General features: G+C 46.3%; 1 protein-coding gene across 4 annotated transcripts in view; it reads left to right on the top strand.

The window, feature by feature from the left end:
* DENND5B (DENN domain containing 5B) overlaps positions 1-19,198 on the top strand; it is a 235,509-nt gene that overhangs the window by 167,848 nt on the left and 48,463 nt on the right. For all 4 annotated transcript variants that reach the window (XM_029053480.2, XM_029053470.2, XM_029053489.2 and 1 more), the window contains 3 exons: positions 1,739-1,891; positions 2,942-3,020; positions 17,262-17,343. In XM_029053480.2, the coding sequence (XP_028909313.1) occupies positions 1,739-1,891; positions 2,942-3,020; positions 17,262-17,343 (314 nt within the window). The remainder of the gene's footprint in view (positions 1-1,738; positions 1,892-2,941; positions 3,021-17,261; positions 17,344-19,198) is intronic.

Below are 19,198 nucleotides of genomic sequence, written 5' to 3'. Positions count from 1 at the left end.
ACTGTATTAAGCACTGGGATAGATAGAAGCTAAAAAGGTCGGACGCAGTCCGTGCCCCAAATGGGGCTCACAGTCTTAATCCCCATTTTCCAGATGAGGTAACTGAAGCCCTGCAAAGTGAAGCGACTTGGCCAAGGTCCCACAGCAGACACGTGGCAGAGCTGGGATTAAAAGCCTCTTATTCCCAGGCTTCTCTAATAAGTGAAATTCTTATTACAGAAATCTAATTTTTGACTACCCTGTTTTCATCTTCTCCTCCTCCTCCTTCTCTTCCTCCTCTTCTTCCTTCTCCTCCTTTCAGGAGCATCCGTGGGGTACCAGAATTGTCGGGTTTGGGATTTCTTCTCCGTGTCCTCTGCCCATTCCCAGGGGAAGATGGGGAGACTGAAAGCTCACTGTGGGCAGGGAACGTGTCTACCAACTCACTGTATTGTAAACTCTCCCAAGCAGTCAGTCATATTTATTGAGCACTTACTGTGTGCGGAGTACTGTACTAAGCGCTTGGGAGAGTATGGTATAACAGTTGGTAAATGTGTTCACTGTCCACAATAAACTTACATCAAGAAGGGTTACAAATATTAATATAAATGAATAATCAATCATTCGTATTTATTGGGCGCTTACTGTGTGCTGAGAACTGTACTAAGCGCTTAGGAGAGGACAATATAACAGAGTTGTTAGAAACGCTCCCCGCCCACAACAAAGGGGTGAGGGAGGGGAGAATAAGGAGTGCAAATCCAGGTAGAGAGGCGACACAGATGATACGATTAGGTAAGGTGGGGCTTTTAGGAGGGGCGGGGGAGCAAATTTGAGGGGGAAGAGAATTCTGCGCAGGGGGAGAGGAAAGATGGAGCTCGAAGAGTTTTGAGCAAGGTACAGTTAGGTTACTTTGGGAGGAGCGAAGAGTGTGAGCTGGGGTTTCGTGGAAGAAGAGAATAGATAGGTTAAAAAAATGAAAAGGCATAGAGCGTGAAATTATCTGTTAGATGTTGAAAGAGATGGTTAGGTATCATTATAATAATAATTATAATAATAATTGTGGCATTTGTTAAGCGCTTACTATGTGCCAGGTACTGTTCTAAGCACTGGGGTGGATACAAGCAAATCAGGTTGGAGGTAATTATTTGTCCCACATTGAGTCCACAGTCTCAATCCCATTTTACAGCTGAGGTAACTGAGACACAGAGAAGTGAAGTGACTTGCCCAAGGTCATGCAGCAGATGAGTGCCAGAGCTGGGATTAAGACCCAGGTCCTTCTGCCTCTTAGGCCCATGTTCTATCCACTAGGCCACGCTGCTTCTCTGAGAGTATTTTTAGGAAGAGACTGTTGTTTTAGGAAGGTGGTCTGGGCAGCTGCATTTAGGATTTCCCAACGAGGGTGACAGATTAGAGGTAGGGAGATCAAGAAAGGTGACCGGAAGGGGTGAAGCGGGGAATTACTCTGGAGGCAAAATGACGAGATTTAAAGAGCCACGGAACGAGGAAGGGAGAGTCTAAAGATTTCCATAGTTCACTCTCGAATTCCGATGATTGGTCTAGTGTTTTTATTTCACGTGGAAATTCCTCACTGTTATCGAAAGGGCAGAATCTGAGGGGGCTCAGCGCACTGAAAGCGCATCCAAGATGCAGGATTCAAAGTGTCCAAGAGTCGCAAGTTGAACCGAGGAGGTGGATTGTTCTTTGAATATTGGACCGACGCGAAGAAAAAATGCTGACGGGATGGGGTGTTGAATTGCAGACAAAACGCATGTTGGTGGAGAAGATGGGCCATGAAGCAGTGGAGCTTGGCCACGGGGAAGCCAACATCACAGGCTTGGAGGAGAACACCTTAATCGCCAGTCTGTGTGATCTTCTGGAAAGGATATGGAGCCATGGCTTGCAAGTCAAACAGGTGAGGGTTTCGCCAAGGTCCCGTAGAAAATTGTCATTCTGACGAGGCATTGAGAAAGCAAATTGCTTCGGATATAATAGGACCCTGTGTGTGCTGCTTGTGGCTTGTTGCCTCAAAATTGGGGCTCATGTCTTTATTATTAATAATAATAATAATAATAATGGCATTTGTTAAGTACTTACTGTGTGCCCGGGCACTGTTCTAATTGCTGGGGTAGATACAAGGTAATCAGGTTGAACACAGTCCCAATCCCACTTGGGCCTCACGGTCTTAAGCCCCATTTTACAGATGAGGTAACTGAGGCACAGAGAAGTGAAGTGACTCACCCAAGGTCACATAGCTGAGGCAGAGAGAAGTGAAGAGACTTGCCCAAGGTCACATAGCAGACATGAGTCGGAGCCAGGTTTAGAACCCATGACCTTCTGACTCCCAGGCCTGTGCTCTATTCACTATGCCAGTCCAGGCCACTGTCTGCCAACCTGAGTCCTCCTTTGTCTTGGAAGATAGAACTGTGACGTTCTGATGCTGCACCAGGTCCCAGGCCATTCACAAGACTGTTTTGGAGTTGGAGACCCTTTCCATTAGTAATAATGAGAATAATAATAAGAAGAAGAAGAATTGTGGTATTTGTTAAGCACTTACTATGTGTCTAGGACTGTACTAAACACTGGAATAGATACGAGTTACTCCCGTCCCATGTGGGGCTCACAGTCTAAGTAGGAGGGAGACTGAGTATTGAATCCCTGTTTGGCAAATAAGGGAACTGAGGCACAGAAAAGCTTACCCAAGGTCCCACAGCAGGCAAATGGCGGAGCTGGGAGTGGAACCCAAGTCCCTTGACTCCCAGGCCTTGCTCTTTCCATTAGGCCACACTGCTTCTCATTGTACACTAGAACACTAAACAGACCCATTCCCTGCTCAGAGCGAGCTTACAGTCTGGAGGGGGAGACAGATGTTAATATAAAGAAATAAATGACAGCTAGGGACATAAGTGCCCCTTCTCTTTTGATCTTTCCTTTCCAAACCAGTCAACTCCCTTTCTCGTTTCAGGGGAAGTCTGCCTTGTGGTCGCATTTAATTCAATACCAGGACAGAGAAGAGAAGCAAGAACACCTGGCTGAGTCTCCAGGTGAGTGGGTCGCCTAGCTTAGGCTTGGATAATGAGCTGAAAGAAATGTCGCCCATGCTTCTTTCCCTGGAAGTGAGATCATTTGCTGGGTGGGCTTGGATACCTTCTTTCCTTTATGGTATTTGTTAAGCACTTACTAGATGCCAGGCACTGTAATAATAATAATAATGGTATTTGTTAAGCATTTTCTGTGTAGTAGGCTCTATGCTAAGCGCTGGAGTAGATACAAGATAATTGGGTTGGGCACAGTCCCTGTCCCACACAGGGCTCACAGTCGATCACTCATTCATTCAATCGTATTTATTGAGTGCTAACTGTGTGCAGAGCACTGTACTAAGAAATACAGCAAAAAAGAGAGACAATCTCTAACCACAACGAGCTCACAGTCTAGAGAGGGGGAGGCAGACATCAATATAAATAAATAAAATGACAGATATATACATAAGTGCCTTGGGGCAGAGGGAGAGGAAAGAGCAAAGGGAGTGAGTCAGGGTGACACGGAAGGGAGTGGGAGATGAGAAGCACTTAGTACAGTGCTCCGCACATAGTAAGCGCTCAATAAATACTATTCAATGAAAAGTGGGGTCTAGTCATGGAAGACCTCTTGCAGGAGATAGGCCTTCAGTAAGGCTTTGAAGGAGGGGAGAGTCATCGTCTGTTGGATTTGAGGAGGGAGGGCGATCCAGGCCAGAGGTAAGACGTGAGCCAGGGGTTGGTGGCGAGATGGAGGCCCAGTGAGAAGGTTAGCGGCACCAGAGGAGCGGAGTGTGCGGGCTGGGTTGGAGAAGGAGAGAATAGAGGTGAGGTAGGAGGGGACAAGGTGACGGACTGCTTTCAAGCCAATGGTGAAGAGTTTTTCTTCGATACAGAGGTGAATGGGCAACCATTGGTTATTTTTGAGGAGTGACATGCTCTGAGCATTTCTGTAGAAAGATAATCCGGGCAGCAGAGTGAAGTATGGACTGAAGTGGGGAGAGGCAGGAGGTTGGGAGGTCAGAAGGAAGGCTGATGCAGCAATCGAGGCTGGATAGGATGAATGATTGTACTAACGTGTTAGCGGTTAGGATGGAGAAGGAAGGGCAGATCTTAGTGAGGTTGTGAAGGTGAGACCGACAGGATTTGGTGACGGATTGGCTATGAGGGTTGAATGAGAAAGCGAAGTCAAGGATGACACCAAGGTAATGGTCTTGTGAGAGGGAAAGGATAGTGGTGCCACGCACAGTGATGGGAAAGTTCAGGAGAGGACGGGGTTTGGGAGGCGAGATAAGGAGCTATGTTTTGAACATGTTGAGTTTGAGGTGGTGGGAGGACATCCAAGTAGAGATGTCCTGAAGGTACAAGGAGATGCGAGCCTGGAGGGAGGGGGAGAGAACAGGGAAGGAGATGGAGATTTGGGTGTCATCCACATAGAGATGGTAGTTGAAGCCGTGGGAGCAAATGAGTTCCCTAAGGGAGTGAATGTAGATGGAGAACAGAAGAGGATCCAGAACTGAGCCTTGAGGGACCCCCACAGTTAGGGGGTGGGAGGCAGAGGAGGAGCCTACAAAGGAGACTGAGAATGGACAGAAAGATAAGAGGAGAACCAGGACAGGGCAGAGTCAGTGAAGCCTGAATCCCCATTTTACAGATGAGGGAACTGAGGCACAGAGAAGTGAAATGATTTGCCCAAGGTCGCACAGCAGACAAGTGACAGCTGGGATTAGAACCCAGGACCTTCTAACTCCCAGGCCCGTGCTCTAACCACTACGCCATGCTCTACTAAGTGTCAGAGTAGGTACAAGGTAACCGGGTTGGACTCATTCACCCATTCGTTCAATCATATTTATTGAGCGCTTACTGTGTTCAGAGCACTGTACTAAGCGCTTGGGAGAGTACAAATCAACAGTAAGCAGGCACATTCCCTGCCTATAATGAGCTTACAGTCTAGAGTGGGAGACAGTCCTAAATAAATGACAGATATGGACATAAGTGCTGCGGGGCCGGGGGGTGGTGAATGTTGGGAGCAAGTCAGGGTGATGCAGAAGGGAGTGGGAGAAGATGAAAGGAGGCCTTAGTCTGGGAAGGCCTCTTGGAAGAGATGGGCCTTCAATAAGGTTTTGAAGGGGGGAGAGAGTCATTGTCACTCGGATCACATGGGGCTCACAGTCTTTATCCCCATTTTCAGATGAGTCACCTGAGCCCCAGGGAAGTGAAGTGACTTTCCCAAGGTCACAGAGCAGACAAGTGGCAGAGCTGGAATTAGAAACCAGGTTCTTCTGACTTCCAGACCCGGGATCTACACAATAGACCAATGCCATTTCTCAGAGCAATAATTAGAGCAATGTAGTTGATAACCATTTAGAACCTTTACTTTTATGGTATTTGTTATGTGCTATGTATCAAGAATTCTTCTAAGCTCCAGGGGACATACATGTTATTTGTGTTGGACCCGATCCGTATCCCAGTTGGGGCTCACAGCCTTTGTAGGAGGGTATTAGGATTTAGTCTCGTTCATTCATTCATTCATTCATTCATTCATTCATTCATTCATTCATTCATTTATTCATATTTATTGAGCGCTTACCGTTTGCAGGGCACTGTACTAAGCACTTGGAAAGTACAATTCGGTAACAGATAGAGACAATCCCTACCCAACGTCGGGCTCACAGTCTAGAGGTGGGGAGACAGACAACAAGACAAAACAGATAGATAGCCATCAATAGCATCAATATAAATAAATAAAATTATAGATATATACACATCTTTAATAAAATAAGTAGAATAATAAATATGTACAAATTTGCACAAGTGCTGTGGGGAGGGGAAGGGGGTAAAGGGAGGGAGTAGGAGCGATGGAGAGGGGAGGAGGAGCAGAGGAAAAGGGGGGCTCAGTCTAGGAAGACCTCCTGGAGGGGTGACCTCTCAGTAGGGGAACTGAGCCACAGAGAAGTGAGTTAACCAAAGTCACACAGCAAGCAATTAGCAGAGCTGGGATTAGAACCCAGGTCCTCTGACTCCCAGGCCCTAAATTGAATGAGCATGAATCCAAGACAAGCGATGATCATCTCCAGAGAGAAGCATCAACCCGATACCCTCGTTTTGGGCAGGGAACATGTCTACCAACTCTGTTGTATTATACTCTCCCAAGCACTTAGTACAGTGCTCTGCATAAGGGTAGGCACTCAATAAATACCATTGATTGATTGATAGTTTAAAGAAATGTTAAGTGTTCCCATCAAAATGAGAAGTTGACCCAGCGATGAGCAAACATTCACACCCTTTCCCGAAGAGGTAGAAACCAAAAAAAGGGTAGAAAGTCGACGATCTTCACTTTGTACTCTAATTTTATAGATGTGCACACTTATGGGGTCTAACACCAAAAAAGAGAAAAGCACTGTGGCCTAATGGATAGAGCATGGCCCTGGGGGTCAGAAGGACCTGGATTCTAATCCCCGCTCCACCACTGCTCTGCTGGGTCATCTCGGGCAAGACACTTTGCTTCTCCGTGCCTCAGTTCCCTCATCTGTAAAGTAGGGATTAAGACTGTGAACCCTAATTCTGTTATATTGTACTCTCCCAAGTGCCTAGTACAGTGCTCTCCGCCTATAATAAGCACTCGATAAGTAATAATAATAATAATGATGATGGTATTTGTTAAGTGCTTACTATGTGCCAAGCACTGTTTTAAGCACTGGGGTATATAAAAGGTCATCAGATTGTCCCACATGGGGCTCACAGTCTTAATCCCCAATTTATAGATGAGGGAGCTGAGGCAAAGAGAAGTTAAGTGACTTGCACAAAATAATAGTAATAATAGTAATAGTGGTACTTGTTAAGCGCTTACTCTGTGCCAAGCACTTTCTAAGCACTGGGGTAGATACAAGGTAATCAGGTTGTCCCACATGGGGCTCACAGTCTTAATCCCCATTTTTTTTTACAGATGAGGGAACTGAGGCACAGAGAAGTGAAGTGACTTGCCCAAAGTCACACAGCTGACAAGTGGCGGAGTTGGGATTAGAACCCATGACCTCTGACTCCCAAGCCCGCCCTCTTTCCACTAAGACACGCTGCTTCTCTGTCGCTCATCTGACAAGTGGTGGAGCCAGGATTAGAACCCACGACCTCTGACTTCCAAGCCCGGGCTCTTGCCACTAAGCCACGCTGCTTCTCTAAATACCATCAGTGGATTGGGAAATGGCAACTTCCAATCCTTGCACCGAAGTTGCTGCTCCAGGAGCTCACGGCTCACCCTCCATTCATTCCAGAAATACCACCGCCACCCATGCATTAGTCAATTCCCCACTTTTCTGGGACTCATAAAGTTTAGTTTTTCCTTCCAAATCTGAACAGCCTGGTGCCCCTTTGCTGATATCAAGTCATCGACTTATTTAATAAGAGATGGGAAATCTCATGGTTGGCAATCATTCATACATTCATTCAATTGTAGTTATTGAGCGCTTACTGTGTGCAGAGCACTGTACTAAGCGGTTGGGAGAGTATAATGCACCAATAAACAGATTCCCTGCTTGCAGTCTAGAATGGAGGAACAGTCTAGAATGTGGGGAGGGGTCCTTGGTCAACTTTACTACTATGAATAATAATAACAATTATGGTATTTGAGAAGTGCTTATTGTATTCCAAGCACTATACTGAGCGATGAGATACATACAGTAAAATCAGGTTCACCACAGTTCCTGTCCCACATGGAGCTTTCAGTGTAGTGGGTTGGGAGGCAAGGTATTTTATCCCCCTTTTACAAATAAGGAAAGTGAGGCATAGAGACGTTCACTGGTTGGCTGGAAGTCACACAGCAGATGAGTGGTAGGGCTGGAATTAGGAGCCTGGTTTTCTGATTTCCAGACCTATGTCATTAGGCCACATTGCCTCTCGCAAATAATAATACTAATGATGGTATTTGTTAAGCGCTTACTGTGTGCCAGGCACTATACTAAGGGCAGGGGTAGATACAAGTTTATCAGGTTTGATGGAGACAGTCCCTGTCCCACATGGGGCTCACAGTCTCTGTCCCCATTTTACAGATGAGGTCACTGAGGCCCAGAGAATGATGATGTTGGTATTTGTTAAGCGCTTACTATGTGCAGAGCACTGTTCTAAGCACTGGGGTAGACACGGGGGAATCAGGTTGTCCCATGTGGGGCTCACAAACTTAATCCCCATTTTACAGATGAGGAAACTGAGGCACAGAGAAGTTAAGTGACTTGCCCACAGTCACACAGCTGACAAGTGGCAGAGCTGGGATTCAAACTCATGACCTCTGGCTCCAAAGCCCGTGCTCTTTCCACTGAGCCACGCTGTTTCTCTAAGTGAAGTGACTTTCCCAAGGTCACACAGCAGGCAAGTGGCGGAGCTGGGTTTAGAACCCATGACCTGCCAACTCCAAGTTGTGCTAAATTGTCAAATCCCGGGTGATGTGAGCCCATGATAGGGCACTCATTCATTCATTCAACCGTATTTATTGAGCGCTTACTGTGTGCAGAGCACTGTATTAAGTGCTTGCAATGTACACTTCGGCAACAGATAGAGACAATCCGTACCCAACAACGGGCTCACGGTCTAGAAGGGGGAGACAGACGACAAAACAAAGTAGACAGGCATCAACAGCATCAAAATAGGTAAGTAGAAATAGATGTATACACATCATAAATAAAGTAAGTAGAATAATAAATATGTACAACTATACACAAGTGTTGTGGGGAGGAGAAGGGGGTAGAGCAGAGGGAGGGAGAGTCATTCATTCATTCATTCATTCAATAGTATTTATGGAGCGCTTACTATGTGCAGAGCACTGTACTAAGCGCTTGGAATGTACAAGTCGGCAACAGATAGAAACAGTCCCTGCCCTTTGACGGGCTTACAGTCTGATCGGGGGACACGGGCAGACGAGAACAATGGCAATAGAGTCAAGGGGAAGAACATCTCATAAAAACAATGGCAATTAAATAGAATCAGGGTGATGTACATCTCATTAAGCAAAATAAACAAAATAAAGAGGGTGATGAATATATATACAGTTGGAGCCAAGGCGATGGGGAGGGAAAGGGGAGCAGAGGAAAAGGGGGGCTCAGTCTGGGAAGGCCTCCTGGAGGAGGTGAGCTCTAAGTAGGGCTTTGAAGGGGGGAAGAGAGTTAGTTTGGCAGATGTGAGGAGGGAGGGCGTTCCAGGACAGAGGTAGGAGGTGGGCCAGGGGTCGACGGCGGGACGTGTGGATTTAGCTCTTTGACTGTGAGAACAAAAACAGTTATTCGAAACTTCTTAAAATTCAACATTTTACAGAAATCCCATTTCAATCTCAAAGGCTAACTCTTTGGACTTTCCATTTTTATTTGTTGTTTGTCAAACGGATTGGGTAAATATTGCTTCAGCACTTGTGGTGATTCATTACAGGCTAGAACTAGGAAGTTTAAGAGTGCATCATGCCTGTAAACAGCAGTTAAGGTGTGAAATTCTCCGACGCTTGAGCAAACAAACATATCGTGTTCCGGTTTTGTCAAGGATCTAGCAGTTTTGCGGCCTTGCCGTCTGCGGAGACTTAATAATGTTGGTATTTGTTAAGCGCTTACTATGTGCCGAGCACTGTTCTAAGCACTGGGGTAGACATAGGGGAATCAGGTTGTCCCACATGGGGCTCACAGTCTTAATCCCCATTTTACAGATGAGGTAACTGAGGCCCAGAGAAGTTAAGTGACTTGCCCACAGTCACACAGCTGACAAGTGGCCGAGCCGGGATTCGAACTCATGACCTCTGACTCCAAAGCCCGTGCTCTTTCCACTGAGCCACGCTGCTTCTCTAGTTGAACTAGAGGTTCAACTTCAACTAGGTTGAACTTCAGTTCAACCGTTCCGAGTTGAACCGATTTTTAATCTCCCAAAGCAGAGGCCGAAGTTTATCTGCAGGGCCAGGGTGAGGAGAGATTCAGAAGAGGCTTCAGATCCCTTTGTTAGGACTTGGTCGGTGGACAGGTATCTCCGCCACCTGTCAGCTGTGTGACTGGGCAAGTCACTTAACTTCTCCGTGCCTCAGTTACCTCATCTGTAAAATGGGGATTCAGACTGTAAGCCTCACGTGGGACAACCTGATTACCCTGTATCTACCTCATCTGTAAAATGGGGATTCAGACTGTAAGCCTCACGTGGGACAACCTTTCATTCAATAGTATTTATTGAGCGCTTACTATGTGCAGAGCACTGTACTAAGTGCTTGGATTTAACAAGTCGGCAACAGATAGAGACGGTCCCCGCCGTTTGATGGGCTTACGGTCTGATCGGGGGAGACGGGCAGACGAGAACGATGGCGATAAATAGAGTCGAGGGGAAGAACATCTCGTAAAAACGATGGCAACTAAATAGAATCGAGGCGATGTACATTTCATTAACAAAATAAATAGGGTAATGAAAATATATACAGTTGAGTGGACGAATACAGTGCCAAGGGGAGGGGAAGGGAGAGGGGGAGGAGCAGAGGGAGATGGGGGGACAAGAGGGTTAAGCTGCGGAGAGGTGAAGGGGGGGCGGTAGAGGGAGTAGAGGGAGAAGGGGAGCTCGGTCTGGGAAGGCCTCTTGGAGGAGGTGAGTTTTAAGTAGGGTTTTGAAGAGGGGAAGAGAATCAGCCTGGCGGAGGTGAGGAGGGAGGGCGTTCCGGGACCGTGGGAGGACGTGGCCCGGGGGTCAATGGCGGGACGGGCGAGAACGGGGGACGGCGAGGAGGTGGGCGGCGGAGGAGCGGAGCGTGCGGGGTGGGCGGTGGAAAGAGAGAAGGGAGGAGAGGTAGGAAGGGGCAAGGTGATGGAGAGCCTCGAAGCCTAGAGTGAGGAGTTTTTGTTTGAAGCGGAGGTTGATAGGCAACCACTGCAGGTGTTTAAGAAGGGGAGTGACATGCCCAGAGCATTTCTGCAGGAAGATGAGCCTGATTACCCTGTATCTACCCCAGCACTTAGAACAGTGCTAGGCACATAGTAAGTGCTTAACAAATACCAACATTATTATTATTAGTGTGGCCAGCTGCCACTCTGTCATTGTGCTTGGAAGAAGGACAGACATTCATTCATTCATTCAATGCAATAGTATTTATTGAGCGCTTACTATGTGCAGAGCACAGTACTAAGCGCTTGGAATGTACAAGTCGGTAACAGATAGAGACAGTCTCTGCCCTTTGACGGGCTTACAGTCTAATCGGGGGAGACGGGCAGACAAGAACAATGGCAATAAATAGAATCATTCGTTCATTCATTCATTCAATAGTATTTATTGAGCACTTACTACGTGCAGAGCACTGTACTAAGCGCTTGGAATGTACAAATCGGTAACAGATAGAGACAGTCCCTGCTCTTTGACGTGCTTACAGTCTAATCGGAGGAGACAGACAGACAAGAACAATGGCAATAAATAGAAACAAGGGGAAGAACATCTCATTAAAACAATAGCAATTAAATAGAATCAAGGTGATGTACATCTCATTAACAAAATAAATGTGTGACCTAGTGGAAAGAGCATGGGCCTGGGAGTCACAGAACCTGGGTTCTAATCCTGGCTCAGCCACTTGTCTGCTATGTGGCCTTGGCCAAATCACTTCACTTCTCTGTGCTTTGGTTCCCTTACCTGTAAAATGGGGATTAAGACCGTGTGCCCCGTGTGGGACATGGACTGTGTCCAGCCTGATTATCTTGTATCCATCCCAGAACCTACTACAGTATTTGGGGCATAGTAAGCACTTAAAAAATACCATTTAAAAAAAAAGAATAGGAGAGAGCCAGCGAAGAGGACTCTCTCTGGGAAGCAGCGTGGCCTAGTGGATAGAACATGGGCCTGGAAGTCAGAAGGATCTGGCTTCTAATCCCGACTCTGCCACTTGTCTGCTGTGTGACCTGCGGCCAGCCACTTCACTTCTCTGTGCTTCTGTTCTCTCATCTGCAAAATGGGAATTAAGACTGGGCACCCCAAATGGGACAGGGACTGTGTCCAACCCAATCACCTTGATTCTACCCCGGTCCTTAGTACAGTGCCTGGCACATAGTAAATGCTTAACGGTCTCCCCTCTAGACTGTAAGCTCATTGTGGGCAGGGAATGTGTCTGTTTATTGTTATATTGCACTCTTTCAGGGCTTAGTAAAGTGTTCTGCACACAAGTCGATAAATACGATTGAGTGACTAAATGAATGAACAAATACCATTATTAATATAGTAATTAATTTAATAATGAAGCACTCTATAATAATGTTGGTATTTGTTAAGCACTTACTCTGTGCCGAGCACTGTTCTAAGCGCTGGAGTAGATACAGGGTAATCAGGTTGTCCCACGTGAGGCTCACAGTTAATCCCCATTTTACAGATGAGGTAACTGAGGCACAGAAAAGTTAAGTGACTTGCCCACAGTCACACAGCTGACAAGTGGCAGATCCGGGATTCGAATTCATGACCTCTGACTCCCAAGCCCGTGCTCTTTCCACTGAGCCACGCTGCTTCTCAATCATGATCCATCCAGCGTGATGGATTGGAGAAGTCCTTATAAAGGGGATCTAGCCCTGAGCAACTCTTCTGCTTGACAACCCAAGGCTGTTCTGCCTTGCTCACGGAACAGATCTGTTCCTATGAAAGTTCACCTGGAATGTAATGTTGGAGATGGCAGCCATCCTAACTTTTTCCTTGACAATTCAGGTTTGTGTCACAGAGACAATTGGTCTAGATTTGGAGTCGCCCTTTGTGAGCCCCATGTGAGACAGGGATTGGGTCTGACTCGTATCCAACCCAGCACTTAGAGCAGTGCTTGGCACCTAGCAAGCACTGAACAAATACTGTAGTCATCATCGTCATCCTAAATCGTAACTCGTATTTAAAATAAGCAAGAAGATGTTTCTTCTCAGAGATGAGTCCCCAGAAAGGATAGTTCATTCATTCATTCAGTTGTATTCATTGAGTGCTTACTTTGTGCAATACACTGTCCTAAGCACTTGGAAAATACAATTAGGCAACAGAAAGAGACATGCCTGCCCAAAAACGGACTCACAGGCTAGAAGATGCAAACTCCTTCTCAAGCCTCCTGTTTCTTCAAATTATACTCTTCATCGATGTATTTATTCTCCTTCCATTCCCCACAAATCATTTATGTAGCACTTATCACCAAAAACACAGAAAGTTTTAATGGAAGTGGAAAGAAAGACCCACTGAGAATGCATTTTCCACTCTCCAAAAGAGGACAGATCTCAAACTGAAAAGTTCACATGTCTGAACTTGTCTCTTTTTTTTTTTAATGGTATTTGTTAAGGGCTTAGTATGTGCCAGGCCCTGTCCTCCGCACTGGGGTAGACTCAAGCTAATCAGGTTGGACACAATTCCTGTCCCACAGTCTTAATCTCCATTTTACAGATGAGGAAACTGAGGCCCAGAGTTGTGAAGTTACTTGCCCAAGAGGTCACACAGCAGATAAATGGGGAAAGCCGGGATTGGAGCCGGGATCCTCTGACCCCTAGGCCCGTGCGCTTTCCACTAGGCCACAATACTTCTCATTCAGTGAGTTCAGTGACTACCCTCATAAATGAAGCACTTCTTTGCCCTACTGTATCATTTCCTCCCATTCCTGATTTTACAAATGAGAAGATCGAGGTCTGGGAAGGTGGGTCACATAATAATAATATTGATAATAATAATGGTATTTGTTAAGCGCTTACTATGTGCCAAGCACTGTTCTAAGCGCTGGGGTAGATACAAGGTGATCAGGTTGTCCCCCGTGAGGCTCACAGTCTTCATCCCCATTTTACAGATGAGGTAACTGAGGCCCAGAGAAGTTAAGTGACTTAAGTGGAAAGAGCATGGGCTTGGGAGTCAGACGTGGGTTCTAGTCCCGTCTCTGCTACTTGTCTTCTGTGTGACCTTGGGCAAGTCACTTAACTTCTCTGTGCCTCAGTTACCTCATTTGTAAAAACAGGGATTAAAAAATAAATGTGAGCCCCATGTAGGACAATCTGATTACCCTGTATCTACCCCAGCGCGTAGAACAGCGTTCAGCACATAGTAAGCACTTAACAAATACCATAATTAATTAAGTCACATAGCTGACAAGTGGAGGAGGCAGGATTAGAACCCATGACCTCTGCCTTCCAAGCCCGGGCTCTTTCCACTAAGCCACGCTCCTGGCGAGACGCGACGGCGGCGATGACATTAGGGCGTCTCCCGTCGGGGCCGATAGATTGAGCCTCGGTCCTGAGGCTCCAGGAAGGAGAACCCGGGCGGAGGAGTTGATTTTTGAGCTAGTGGCTTTTCCGTGCCACTCACACCTCCTGGGGTGGGGGAGGCCCTGGGGGGCAGTGGGAGAGTTGGCAGGTGGGGGTGGTTCCCACATAAAAAGTGCAGGAGCAGTCTTATGAGAAGCAGCATGACGTAGTGGATGGAGCACGGGCCCGGGAGTCAGAAGGTCATGGGTTCTACTCTCAGCTCCACCATTTGTCTCCTGTGTGACCTTGGGCACTTCTCTGGGCCTCAGTGACCTCATCTGGAAAATGGAGATTGATACTTTGAGCCCCATGTGGGACAGGGACTGTGTCCAACTCGATTTGGTTGGATCCACCCCAGCACTTAGTACAATGCCTGGCACGTAATAAGTGCTTAATGGATACCATCATTATTATTATTATTCCCCCGCGTTTATCAGAATTCGGCCTGAAATGCACAGTTCTGAGAGTCAGAGGACCTGGGTTCAGCCCACATATTCAGTCCATCACTAAATCCCGTTGTTTGTACCTTCACGGCGTCGCTAAAATCCGTCCTCTCCTATCAGTCCAAAATGCTACCACATTAATCCAATCCCGCCTTGATTGCTGTTTCAGCTTCCCTGCTGACCTCCCTGTCTCTTGTCTCTCCCCACTCCGGTCCATATTTCACTCTGCTGCCCGGATCAGTTTTCTGCAAAAATGTTCTGGCCATGTTTCCCCACTCCTGAGAACCTCCAGTGGTTTGCCCAGCCGCCTCCTCATCAAACAGAAACTCTTCACCAACGGCTTTAAAACACTCAATCCCCTTGCCCCCTCCTACCGCACCTCATTACTCTCCTACTACAACCCAGCCCACATACTTCACTCCTCTGGGACCTCATCTTTCTTGCAGCGACCTCTCACCCCCATTCTGCTTCTGGCCTGGAACATCCTCCCTCCTCATATCCGACAGACAATGACTTTCCCCCTCCTTCAAAGCCTCACTGAAGGCCCATCTCCTCCGAGAGGCCTTCCCTGACTAAGCCCCCCCTTTCCTCTTCTCCCCCTCCCCTCTGCCTAGCCCTGACTTGCTCCCTTTATTCATCCCTCTTCCCAGCTCCACAGCACTTGTATACAAAGCTTGTCATTTATTTATATTAATTCTGTCTCCCCACCTCTACACTGTAAACACATTGTGGGCAGGACAAAGGTCTGTTTATGATTGTGTTATACTCTCCCAGGTGCTTAGTACAGTGCTCTGCACACTATAAGCACTCAATGAATACACTGCCTGCCTGACCAATCCCAGTTCCATTACTTGCCTGCTGGGTGACCTTGGGGAAGTCATTTCACTTCTCTGTGCCTCAGTTTCCTCAACTGCAGAATGGGGATTCAGTACTTGTTCTCCCTTAGACTGTGAGCCCACGTGGGACACGGACAGTGTCCGACCTGATTACCTTGTAGCTACCCCAGCACTTAGAACAGTGAACCCGTCTTAGACTGTGGGCCCATTGTTGGACAGGGATTGTCTCTATCTGTTGCCGAATTGTACATTCCAAGCGCTCAACACAGTGCTCTGCGCACAGTAAGCACTCAGTACGATTGAATGAATGAACAGTGCTTGGCACATACTAAGCACTTAAATATAATTATCATAATAATATCATTATTGATAATAATAACACCAACGTCTGTCTCGTGACTCTCCTAGCAGTTCTCTACCCCCTGAATCCTCAGCAGGGCTAGAGGTTCTCACTAAAAGAGGATTAAGTTCTCTTCCGATTTACCTATTCCTGTATTTCACTGCATCGTGGTCCTCACTTGGCTTAAAACAAATTGAGGCCTGGATACTTTGCCCCTGCTGGGTGTAATAAATTTACCATCTTTGGTAATTGCTTCTGTTATTTGACCTGAAGGCACCATTGCATTAAAATGACTTTCTTTGTATGAGATCAATCAGTGGTTTCTGACATCCCAAGTAAATGTCAAAGAATAATGGTCAACTTTACAAAGTCAGACAGGAAAGCAGAGACACAGAAAGCACGGGAGAGGCAGCGCGATCCAGGGGAAAGAGCATGGGCCCGGGAGTCAGAGGACCTGGATTCTAATCCTTGTTCCTCCACTTGTTGGCTCTGTGACCTTGGGGAAGTCATTTCACTTCTCTGGGCCTCAGTTGCCTCGTCTATAAAATGGGGATTAAGGCTATGAGCCCCAGGCGGGACATGGTCTGTGCCTAACCTGATTATCTTAAATCTACCCCAGAGCTTACTAGAGTGCTTGGCATATAGTAAGTACTTAACAACTACTATTAATACAGTGTTTGGCACATAGTAAATGCGTAACAAATACATTTTTTTAAAAAAACTATTTTAAGAGCAACAGCATGGCTTAGTGGAAAGAGCATGAGCTTAGAAACCGGAGGTCGTGGGTTCTAATCTCAACTCTGCCGCTTTGGGTAAGTCATTTCTCTGTGCTTTAGTTACCTCATCTGTAAAATGGGGATTAAGACTGTGAGCCCCACATGGGACAACCTGACAACGTTGTATCTACCTCAGTGCTTAAAACAGTGCTTGGCACATAGTAAGCGCTTAACAAATGCCATCATTATTACTGTTATTTAGTTTTGTATTTTGTAAAGACCAAAAGTGTGGCATAATTGTCGGTGTCATTCCAAAGCATTCTCGGGATATTAAAATATGTGGGGCCCCTTGCCTTCAGCTTCATCCAGGGCTATTTATTTCAGAATAATAATTTGAGAAAATGGCTGAGCCCTTCAAGCCAAGATTTGTACACACTGCTTGATTCGCTAAGTAGATGTTCAATGACTCATTTGAAATCATCAAGTGCAATCGCAGATTAAGCAGAGGGAAATCGCTGGTTAATCGTCTTAATAGAGCATCAAGAGACAGGAAAATCCTAATCCTCTAGTGTCTTGAAAATTGGCTCTAATCAAAGTCATCTCCGAGTCTATAGTTATAAAGCTGAAACCACAAGGTAAATTAAAGCAAATAAGCGTTCTCCGTTCTTACTCTTGTTGAGATTTTTTTTTTTTCCCCTACAGTTGCCTTGGGCCCAGAAAGAAGAAAGTCTGACTCTGGCATTATGTTTCCAACCTTCAGGGTCAATCTTATCCAAGACATGAGGTATTGCACTTTTATCTCGTGGTGTTGACTCGGGATAACGAAACAGATTTTGCGTGGAATATGCTCAGGAGACAGGATGTCGATTTGGGCTCGTGCTTTCTGGAGAATGAAGTCGTCTCTTGTTGTAAACGTTTGGATAGCCTACTTAATGCTTGTTGTACTTTTTTAGAATTCGATCCAGTGGAAATCCCCCTCTCTCTATTTCTTCAGAAGGCCATCCAGATTGGAAGCTATTCTCGGCAGACTAATTACTCTCCTCCTCTCCGCATGGTGACCCAGATCCTCCCTCTTCTCTCAAGCTGTATCTGCCGATAGGTTTTCTCTGCCAGCCCCTTTAGATTGCAAGATGTTTGAGTTCAGGAAATGTGTTTCTTGCTATCATAATAATAACAATAATGAGTTGTGGTATTAGTTAAGCACTTACTCTATGCCAGGCACTGTATAAGCGCTGGGGTAGATACAAGCAAATCGGGTTGGACACGGTCCCTGTCCCACACGGGGCTCATAGTCTCAATCCCCATTTTCCAACTGAGGCCCAGAGAAGTGAAGTGACTTGCCCAAGGTCACCCAGTGAACGAGTTGCGGAACCAGGATTAGAACCCAGGTCCTCCAAGTCATATTCTCCCTTCAGATACACCTGCCAGGGCCCCTTTGAATACAAAAGGCAACTATATGGGCAAGTCACTTAACTTCTCGGTGCCTCAGTTACCTCATCTGTAAAATGGGGATTAAGACTGTGAGCCCCACGTGGGACAACCTGATTCCCCTGTGTCTACCCCAGCGCTTAGAACAGTGCTCTGCACATAGTAAGCGCTTAACAAATACCAACATTATTATTATTATTATTATATAATAATGAGGAAGAATGGTATTTGTTAAGCATTTACTATGTGCCAAACACTGTACTAAGCACTGGGGTAGGATAATCAGGTCAGACACAGTCCCTGCCCCACATGGGATTTACAGTCTAAATAGGAGGTAGAAGCAGGTATTAACTCCCCATTTTGTAGATGATGAAACTGAGGCCCAGCACAGTAAAATGACATGCCCAAGGTCACACAGTAGACAAGTGGTAGAGCTGCTATATCCTCTGACTCCCAGGCCTGTGCTCTTTTATTTTTGGTATGGAGTCGGTCAGTCAATCGTATTTATTGAGCGCTTACTGTGTGCAGAGCACTGTAGTAAGCATTTGGGAGAGTACAGTATAACAGAATTGGCATTCGTGTTCCCTGTCCATAACGAGTTTACAGTCCAGAAGGGGAATGCTGCTCACACATACACAGGCAGACACACACTCTTCCAAATGCTTAGTACAGTGCCTAATTTTCAGGGACTCCCTTAATACTATTGATTGATTCAACTTAAAACTACCAGCCCCCAAATTTTAACACCAAAACTTCTGGATATTTTCTGTGCATTTTTTTTCCCCGCTTTGTTCTATTTTATAGCTGGTGTACTTGGAAAGCCAGCTTGCCTAAAATATTCTTCTTCAGGAACTTTTGGGGTCGTGGTCACACTGTGGCGAATTCTCCTTGGGATTCCCCAAAGTGGTGAATTCTCCTTGGGATTCCCCAAAGCCACGTGAAGTCGGTTGGTTACCACTGTTACACTACTAAGGGGCAGAGCTTAAGTGGGACCGATTCTTGTCGGCCGCACGATATCAAGGGACATCGGGCAGTGCCACAAACTAACACCTCGAGAAGCAGCGTGGCCTAGTGGCTAGAACCTGGGTCCGGGAGTCAGAAGGACCTGGGTTTCTAATAATCTTGGTATTTGTTAAGCGCTTACTATGTGCCGAGCACTGTTCTAAGCGCTGGGGTAGACATAGGGGAATCAGGTTGTCCCACGGGGGGCT

Source organism: Ornithorhynchus anatinus, chromosome 2 (genome assembly GCF_004115215.2).
Source record: "Ornithorhynchus anatinus isolate Pmale09 chromosome 2, mOrnAna1.pri.v4, whole genome shotgun sequence".
Classification (NCBI taxonomy): Eukaryota; Metazoa; Chordata; class Mammalia; order Monotremata; family Ornithorhynchidae; genus Ornithorhynchus; species Ornithorhynchus anatinus.
The sequence above is the reverse complement of the archived record's forward strand: the minus strand, read 5'-3'. Positions and strand labels throughout refer to the sequence as shown.